This window comes from Dromaius novaehollandiae, chromosome 3, assembly GCF_036370855.1.
Source record: "Dromaius novaehollandiae isolate bDroNov1 chromosome 3, bDroNov1.hap1, whole genome shotgun sequence".
Taxonomy (NCBI): Eukaryota; Metazoa; Chordata; class Aves; order Casuariiformes; family Dromaiidae; genus Dromaius; species Dromaius novaehollandiae.
This window is the reverse complement of record NC_088100.1, coordinates 22,167,723-22,177,239: the sequence shown is the minus strand read 5'-3', so window position 1 is coordinate 22,177,239 and position 9,517 is coordinate 22,167,723. Positions and strand designations below refer to the sequence as shown.

General features: G+C 55.2%; 1 protein-coding gene across 1 annotated transcript; it reads left to right on the top strand.

Annotated features, from left to right (window-relative positions):
* Positions 1-2,459: 2,459 nt before the first annotated feature.
* LOC135327739 (T-cell activation Rho GTPase-activating protein-like) lies at positions 2,460-9,267 on the top strand. Its single transcript, XM_064508092.1, has 5 exons — positions 2,460-2,505; positions 7,069-7,241; positions 7,811-7,972; positions 8,486-8,595; positions 9,063-9,267. The coding sequence occupies exons 1-5, from the start codon at positions 2,460-2,462 to the stop codon at positions 9,265-9,267; spliced, it is 696 nt and encodes a 231-aa protein (XP_064364162.1).
* Positions 9,268-9,517: the final 250 nt, after the last annotated feature.

Below are 9,517 nucleotides of genomic sequence, written 5' to 3'. Positions count from 1 at the left end.
GACTTGGCCCCCAGTCCTGGTCCCAACCATATTATAGGTGGGCCTATGCCCAGCATGGTCCCCTGCTGGTCCTGAGTCATTGACTGGACTTCCCAGGATGACAACTCATCACCTTGCTTTGGTCTCAGGTTGCTGTCAGTCTGACCTACATTATTCTATAATTCTAATTTTGCAGTGATCCAGACTGGGACTGACTGGCTGCAGAGCAGCACTTCTGGACAGCCCCGGGGGGCCTGGTCAACATTACGATCAATGTGCCCTGACAGCAAAGAATGCCAACAGTCTCCTGAACTGTATTAACAGAATACCCAGCAGGTTAAGGGGGGTGATTTTTCACCTTTATTCAGAAATCATGAGACCACATCTGGAATAGTGCATCCAGCTTCGGGTGCCTCCAATACAAGGAAGATAATAATAACCTAGAACATGTTCAGCAGAGGGCCAGCAATGTGTTTAAGAGTTGAAACACTTGCCCTATGGGGAAAGGCTGAGGGAGCTGGGCTTGTTCAGCCTAGAGAATAAATGGCTTCAGAGGGAACTAACAGGAGACCCCCAATGCCTACATGGAGGTTACCAAGGAGATGAAGCCAGGCTCTTCACAGTGGTGCATGGTTGGAGGATGAGAGGTAATGGGCATAAATTGAATGAGAGGTTCAGGCTGGATAAAAGGAAAAGCTTGTTCACCATGAGGACACTCAGGCAGTAGAACAGGTTGCCCAGAGAGGTTGTGCAGCTTCCATCCTTGGAGGTTTTCAAGACTCAGTTGGATAAAGCCTAGAGCAACCTGGTCTGCCCTCACAACTGATGTAGCTTTGAGCAGGAGGTTAGAAATAACTCCTTACATCACTTCCAACCTGAATTATTTTGATTCCATGTTTTCACAATAGAGGAAGATCAGCTTCTTAGTTGTGTTAAACAATATTGCATTAGTCTGAAAGTGAAATGAATGTATGTTTTTTTTTTTTTTTTCCAGAATCTTATTTCCTTAACTCAGGTTTGTGATTAAACTCCTCTCTTTCATCCAGTTTCTGTCAGGGCATTTTCCTCAATGCAAAAGAGCTTCAGACCTCTACAGGCCTTCACTATTCCCAGACCTTACAGGCACTCTCAAATGCAAATGTCTTTTTGTTCCCTACCTACCAACATGCCTGCCTATTAAATTATTCCACTAAACCCACCAGAGATCTCTTCAGCATTCTGTCAAAGCCCTGCTGTGTTTTGGCAAAACAACCATTTTCTACTTCTCTTGGGGTCCTTGTCCAGGTTGGAAGAGGCCTAATTTAGCTGAAAGCAAAGAGCAGCCTTGACCGTGTTAGGTCCTGCTCTTCACTGTTCACTGTAAATGTTTGATTTCCTCTGAAGTTTTCTTCTCTGAGAACTGCTGCATTGATTGCTTTTCATCTCAGAAGTGCCATCTTGTGTCATGACACAGGATGGTATGGAAATTGAGTATCTTTAAATTTCTTCAATGAGTGATCGCATTGTGCCTGGCACATACTTCACAGCTTTTAGGTTGCAACATAGCTGTAGTACTGCAAGGCAACCTTCATGGCTTGATCTCTTTTGGTCCCAGAACTTGATGTCTGCATTGTGTTTTCTGGTACTGTGAGGTACTGTGATGATATCTGCTATTTCTTGTTCATCATCTTCCTGTAATGAATCAAGAATGAAGGATGGAAAAACAGGGGAGTAGTTCAGCTACAGAGAAGACAGCCAACAGCTAGAAAGCCAGCATCTCCACCTCCACCTATTGATGATCCTCTAATTATGTGTGGCTGTCACTTTCCGGTGTTTGTCTATTGCATATCCCTAGCTGTCCAAAGCTGTGATAGTATAGCTTGAGTAAATGGCTCAGACCAACAGAGCAAGTTAGTTAAGGTTTGATCTCTAGATATGGAAAGCAATATAGACGCTCTTAAACTTGTGAATTACACATTCACATTTTAACTATCAATTACGACTACTATGTAGTTTAAATGACAACCAAATTCTAAGCACTTATGCAAGGTACATTCAGTATATGTCAAAAATTGCAAAGCTGTAAACATTTTGGAAGTAAACATCTGTAAACATCTTTTGGAAGATTGGACTGATACTGGCTTTCTTTCAGGCCTCAGGCACCTCTCCTGATCACCATGACCTTTCCAAGAGGCTTGAGACTGACCTTGCAATGACATTGGTCAGCTTCCTCAGCACTCGTGGGTGCATGCAAGCAGGGCCCGTGGACTTGTGGATGTGCCGTTTGCTTCAGTGATCCCTAAGCGGTTCCTCCTGCACCAAGGGAAAGTCTTACTTTCTGCAGACTTTCCCTCTGGTCTCTGGGGCCTGGGACTGCTGAGGGATGATCTTACCAGTAAAATCCTGCTCACTGGGATGGACAGTTCTGGAGCTTGGCAGAGGGGATCCTTGAATATCAGCCAGCTTTCTTGCATCCCTCTACCCTTCTCGGGCCCTATGCCATGGCACATTTCCTGATAGAGCAGCACAGCCTCGTGCACCAGCCAGGTGCGAGCTCTTGTTCTGCCACACACATCTCAGCCACTTGATTTAGGAGAGCAACTTGCAGCCAAAGCACTTTGGCATCCACTCAAGAGCAAAGTATCAGTGCAGGCTGAGAAAGACCATCCCGGCAGGTTTCACAGACATTTGGACTGGCACTCAGATGCAGACTGCACATGTAGGAACTTACATTTCAGTACCTGTGTGCAAGCATTTTCATGAGCCTGCCTAATCCTTCTGCATAGTCTTTTGAGTCTTTCTGCAGACTCCTGGGATGGACCTGAGTCAAGCTGGGATTCAGCTGCCTGGAAGTGGGTGTCTACAGGCATTAGGGTATCCCAGGGCACCGCAAGGAATTTTCGAAGGCATCACAAGTGGATGCTGGTGCTAGTGTTTAGGCAACTGAAATCCATTCTCAGACTGGGATTGTAGCTGAGATTCCCACTTCACATGTTGATGCCACCTTTAGACACCTGGAGTGGAGGGAGGTCACTAATGTGGGGCTGACCACTAGGCTGACTGCCCGCAGAGGAAGCGTGAAACTTGGGATTTGGGGCATTGTCTGAGCCCTGGTTCTCAAGCGTGCACAGGGCCTGCTGCTTGCCCCTTCCAGAGCTTGAGTCCTCCTGTGCTAGCAACGACAGGCGATGTTGCAGCTGTGTGGGGAGGCCTGTGCACTGGGGGCTTTTCACCAATACAGAGCCAGCTGCTGAAGCTGGGAGCTCCTCCAGCATGAAGCCTATCTCCGCCCTTGTCCTGGGCACCATTTGCCTCCCTGCAGCCACCACCAGGACACACAAAGGCAGCTCGTCTCTGAGCACGTCCCTTAGACCCTCTCCATGGCAGGAGCCAGCGCTGGGCATGTGGGGCTGAGACGCGGAGAGCAAAGGGGGCATCGTGGGAGCCAGCAGCAGTGTCACTGTGTCATAAGAGGTGCTGGGCGGCCGAGAAGACTGCCCTTTGTGCCCGCAGCCCCCAGCCCGCACCCGCAGCTCTGCCCCATGACCCGGCCGGCGCATCACAATGTGCGGCAGTGACACCCGGGTGGCCACGGTCACCAGCGCCCCCCCTTGCCCCAGTGCGGCGCTGTGCCGGCGCAGGGCAGCAGGGAGACGCAGGCTCCCAGCCCAGCGGCACTGCCAGCACGGGGACACTGCTCCCAGCCTTGCTCAGGCCTGGCCCGTGCCTGGCGCTGCTCGGCGTGGGGCACGGCCACACCATAGCCGTCTGCCCAGCTGCAGCACCATGGGCCAGGCCAACTGCTGCGGCGCCTGGGGCACTCGCAGCCCCGCTCCTGGCACGCAGGCACAGCCCGGGGCCCCTGGCTACGTGGCTCCTGGTGCCAGCCTTGGGCTCATGGGCAGGGGAGCTTCCCGGCCCCCGGCGCCGCTTGGCGCCTTTGTGTCACGCAGGAGCCCCCAGCTCCTGCTCAGTGACTGGGCGCAGGTGACCCGGCACCACAGGACGAGGGACAGACACATCCTGCTCTTCCCCAACGCCATCGCCATCGCCAGATTCAAGTAAGATTAGCAACCGCAGCTATCCTTCCTCCTGCTACCACCTCTACCACCAGCCCCAGGGCACTGCTCCTCCCCGGAGCTGCTTCCGTGGGAGCAGAAAGTGTCTCCTGGGGGCTGCCTGCACAGCACCTGGCCATCAGTGGACACGGGCTGGCTCATTTTAACCTTGGCAGGGCTGCACAAGCAAAGCAGCACGTGCTTTCCCAGCAGCCTAAATGCCAACGGAGGTGCCCACAGCTGGGCAGGAGAAGGGATTTTGGCCAAACTCTTTGCATTTGTTCCTTACTGAACAGCATCTCTCTGCAACAAACAGCAATACTGCCAAATATTGCTGGTCTGGATCCTCTAGGAGCCAAATCCCCACAGAGGCTGCCCAGAAGGAGGCCTTCTGCCTATTCTCACTGCGTATGCGATGTGTGGATGCCCTTTGCTCCCGACAAGGACTTGTGTCCAAATGACCTGCAGTCCTCTGCATGGGTGTCCCTGCACTGCGGGTAGGGACACCCTTTCCCTTTAATTCAGGGAGGTGTAAGAGGAAAGGGGCAGGCTCCTGGTTTTGCTGTCCTGATTCGCAGCCCCTGATGAAGCGCCTGCTGGCACTGCTGACCAGCAGCGACTTTTTGGAAGTGCCTTCTGTGTGCGCTGGGCCTGAAACTCCTTTCTTCTGCCTGAGCCTTGGGGTGGCTGCCTCAAGGCTCTGCCCCTGGGAAATGGCTCTGCCCTGGAGGGCTGCTGGGGCTGCCCCCATGACACAATCTCCAAGTCAGACTCTGCTCTTGCCCCCGGCAGATGCGGCTCCACCTTCCTCCTGAAGCACCGAGTGCGTCTCGGCGAGCTCTGGGTGCTGTGTCGGAAGGATGAGGTGGCGTGCGAGTGGGAAGATGAGGAGGAGGTTTTTGGCCTGAAATATGCCAATACCCTCGTCCTCGTGTGGCCCGGTGACTTCTGCGTGGTCACTTTCCGGTGAGTCTTGGGGACACGTCCAGGACTGTTCTGGGGGGTAAAGAGCACTGTGCTGGCCTTCAGGTCTCTGTGGGCTTGCTGGGGCTCAGCTCAGGCTGTGGGGAGAGAAAGTAGAGGCCCCGCTTGGGTTTCAGATGCACCCACCAGCAGCTCCAGGTGTGCACAAGGCACCCGCCCCTGCCACGTCCCTGCAGCTCTGCTCACCTGGGGGACACCGAGCAGGGGACACCGAGTGGGGGCTTTGGTGTCTGGCCGTGTGGAGCAGGGCCAAGCGGGCAAGATGTGCCTGGGGGCCTCTGCCTCTGCAGAGGAGGGAGGAGGAGCAGCGGGCTCTGAGGCTGTTTCTCCTCTTTGCCGCAGGTCGCAGGAGGTGAAGGAGCTGTGGCTCAGTGCCATCCTCAGGTGAGCCCTGCTGGGGAATTCAGCCTGCCAGCAGCTGGCGTCAAGGCTGCAGGCAGTGGAGAGCTCCCAGGGGAGCTGCCCCCAGCAATGCAGCGGTGGAGGTGGGGGAACGGGACACCCTCTGCGCAGGGCAGCTCCTGGGCAGAGCGGCAGGAGGTGCTTCACCTTGTGAGGGCACGTGAACAGCAAGGCCGTGGAGCTGTCACCTCAGCTCCTTGCTTGCATGGATTGGGACCCCAAGCTGCCACTTCCTATTTCCATACGGAGGAGGCCCGGAGGCAGCAGACCCGGGGGTGTTGCAGAGCGGTGCTGCCAGCGAGCGCTGTGGGAAGGTCTGCTGTGTGAGGGTGGTGTGGAGGCGCTGGGCTGGTGTCAGGGGAGCGAGCAGCGAGGGCTGGCTATGACTGAGCTCTGCCTTTGTGCCTGCCCTGTGCCCAGGCAAAGCCGAGGAGCCCAGGAGACCCGCGTCACCTGCCTGGCCTCCCTTCGGCTCCTTGTGAAGGTCATTGGCTCCTACAACCTCGTAAGTGTCCCTGGGGTTTCTGCTCTGCGTAGAGCACCACGGGGCTTTTGGCAGCAGCCCCTGCTACCAGCTGCTCACGTTGGCTCTTTGCTCTCTTGCCTAGCCGGTGTCGCTGAGTGCCCGGACCGTGGAGACGTTGATTCCGGCGGAGATCAGGGGCTCGCTCCGCCCCGGCCCTTGCCAGGTGCTGGCGGGAGGTGTCTGAGTTTCAGGAGGGAAGGTGGCGGGGACGGAAGCCCTCAAGACACCAGCTGCCTCACGGGGAGGTCTGGGAGGAGTTGCTTAGTGTGGGGGCAGCGCAGGAGGGCTGCGCCTTCTTGACATCCACCAGCACCCCAAAACTGCCTGGGGGCTGTGGTCTGCAGGGTCAAGTGGGGTGGCTGGCTGCAGCAGCAGCCTGTGCCCCCAGCACCTGTGTTGGGCAGAGAGGCAGCGCCATTCCCACACCCAAGCACCTCCTCCACAGGCGTCTGATGACCTCAGGATTGTCCCTGGAGCTGCTCACACATTTCTGCGCTGCTGCAGCGACACTCCGGCCCTTGCTGCTGCGGGGTGGCCCTGTAATCTGAACATGTTTCTTGCAGGCTGGCACCAAGCAATGCCCCGTCTTGGTCCCATCAGCTCCTGAGGAGGGACTCTGCCACTCGCCTGGTGAGTTGGAAAGAGAAGCTGAGCAGCTGCCTTCTCACATAGCGCTTGACAGCAGCTCCAAAGCAGGAGCCCCTCCTGCCCCTCTTGCCAGACCTTGGATGGGGCACGCTCAGACTGCGTAGCCAAAACTGCCGCCACTGCAAGCTGTCCAAGCGACGCATCTGCCTTACGATGGTCCCAGAAACCTCTGCCATGCCCCAAACCTCTGCACATGACAAACACCCCGCAGCTCTTTCTGTGCCCTGTGTGCTCCTACTTTCTCAGAGGAAACAGTCACTAGAAGGTGAAAAAAGCAGGAAAGCTGGTGTGCTCAGAGGGGTGGTCACACTTTTACAGCTGTGGTGGTTCTTTCCTCAGGAAGCCCTTAGCTATCTCCCAGTTTCCCCCGGAGAGTCAGAGTCACTGTTTCAACACACGGCTCTGCTCTGCATTCGGCATCACACGGCACTGCACACAGACAATTTTCCTCTGGCTTTTTTCACCTGCTCTTTGCTTTCCTCTTGCTTGCAGCGGGTGGGACTAAGAAAAGGAAGAGGTTGATCCTGTGGCCGTTTGCTCAGAGATTAACCTCGGCCAACGGGGACTGCCCAGGGCAGCCAGACTCTGGCCTCAAGAGCCCCCTCTTTGGGCAGCCTCTGGCAAGTCTTTGTGGGGAAGAGAAGACCCTGCCCCAGCCAGTCCAGGTAAGCCAGCCTGGCTATGCAGTTACCCTGCTCCCGGCTGTGTCACGGCAGCATCGCCAGCACTTGGGCTGTGGCTCTGTGGAGACAAGGGATTTGGGGGGTTGCCCTCCATGCTCACTTCTCACTGGCAAGGCCTGAAGGTCAGGTCTGATTGTGCAAGTCAAAGGGGTCAAGTCTGCGGGTTTGTGCGGCCCACGCAGCTGCTGCGGGAAGTAACTTTGGAGTGGAGACAACCCCAGAGCAGGAAGAGGAGAAGCAGGTCTGCTCCCTAAGGGGCATGTTGGTGGCCTTGCAGAAGTCATTGAAAGGAAGCTCTCAGCAGCATGAACAGATGGCGATTTCTGGGTTTCCCTGAAGAAGGTGCTCAAGAGGGTGGCTTGGGGTTACTTGGCCAAGTTTCTGCCTGTGTAACCTACCGGCAGTGAGAACTAGATGCAAACCCAAGCAAAGCAGAGTGCGCCTCCCAGGCAAAAACTTGCTTCTGTCTCCAGCAAATGCTCCCCTAAGGCTAAAGGGCCTTTCTTCACCCAAGGAACTCTTCTGCCACCCCTATCTGCTTTCTCCTGCAGGATCTCCTGGCCATACTGTACAGAGAAGGGCCTGCCACTGAGGGGATATTTCACAAAGCTGCCAGTGAGACAGAGCGCAGGGACTTGAAGGAGGCCCTCGACAAAGGGGACACCGTTGACTTGGACAGCAAACCTGTGCACCTCTTGGCGGTAGTCTTGAAGGTGAATTCTTCTGCCTTGCAGCTCTGAGAGGACACTGCGAACCTGCAGGGGCCCACTCAAGTGCCTGGATGGTCCCAGGGGGGACTCAAAGCTGATACCCTAGTGAAGCCAAACGGCATGTTTTTGGACTTGGGAAAGTTTGGCATTTGTGTTTTCCATCCGGTTTTCAGTCCCCCTTGTTCTGCCACTGATTTCCTGCCTGCCCACGGGAAACTCCCTTCCTCCTCCTCCTCCTCCGCCTCCTCCTCCCCAGCACCCTCCTCAGGGAGGAAGACTGAGATTTCTGGGTGGACTCCAGGCTGACAGGCACCAGGGCCTGTTACTGCACTCATACAGGCATGTTCAAGCAGGGCAGGGACCTGTGCAGCCCACTGCTCTGCCAGTGGCCGTGAGCACCTTCGAGAGCAGGTAGCTCAAAGCAAGCTGCCTCCTTGGGTGCCCAAGTGCTGGGGGTGCTCCCTGTGGGCTCAGGCGTGGTGTCCAAAGCCTCATCTCCATATCTTGGCCTTGCAGGACTTCCTCCGCAATATCCCCTCCCAACTCCTGTCAGCGGCCCTGTACGAGAAGTGGATGCTGGCTCTGGAGAAGCCAAGCAGGGAAGAAAAGATTGAAGAATTGAAAGAGTGAGTGTTGTAGCCAGTCATAGTGTTCTGGAGCGGCTGAGAGAGGCCGGGGCCTTCTCCAAAAATGGGGAGTCGCATGGAAAAACCTGCCATTTCTATCAGCTTGCTAGTACTGATACTTCACAACACAGGCACAGGCTTTCATGGGCCTTTGCAAGGCTTCCTGTGATGTTTCCTGACAACCTTACCTTCATTCACACTGTCCATCTACTGAAAAGCAGGCACTGTGCTCAAACGCTCGCCTTTCAGTCAAGATCTGGTCATTCCAGATCTTGCACTTAACCATATACCCAGCTACCGCTGGGGGTTTCTTGATAGGACTTGTGTAAAGTAGTGAAAGTAAGCACAGGCGTTGCTCTCTTTGGAGAAGGCACCGTTTGTGGGAGTTTACTTGAGACTTGCTCACGGCAAGAGGCAGTGGCCACTGCCCCCTCAAGTCATGGCTTGTTGTGTTTGTGTTCACACAGGGTGGCTGACCAGCTGCCCCAGCCAAATCGTCTCTTGCTCAAGCCCGTGCTGGCTGTGCTCCATCACATTAGCCAGAACGCAGAGACCAGCAGGATGAACTCCCACAACCTTGCCATCTGCTTTGGGCCCAACATGCTGAGCCCAGGCACGGACAGCACACTCCCACTGCAAGTCCAGAAAGAGATGAATGACAAGGTATGTTGAACTCACCAGCTAGCTCCCCCCACCGGGGCACAGCTGAGCCATCCCCACAGATCCCATGGCTATTGCAACAGCTAAATGCAGCAGCAGCACCTGGGAGCATGGGGGATGCCCCTCAGCTGGGCTATCTGCAATATGTGACAGGCAGATCTCCTAATGGAGCTGCAGCCACAGAGCTACAGCTTTCACTAGAGAAATGTCAGTCAGGAGCAGCAAGACTCATGAGCACATTTTCTGCCTCTTGCACTGACAC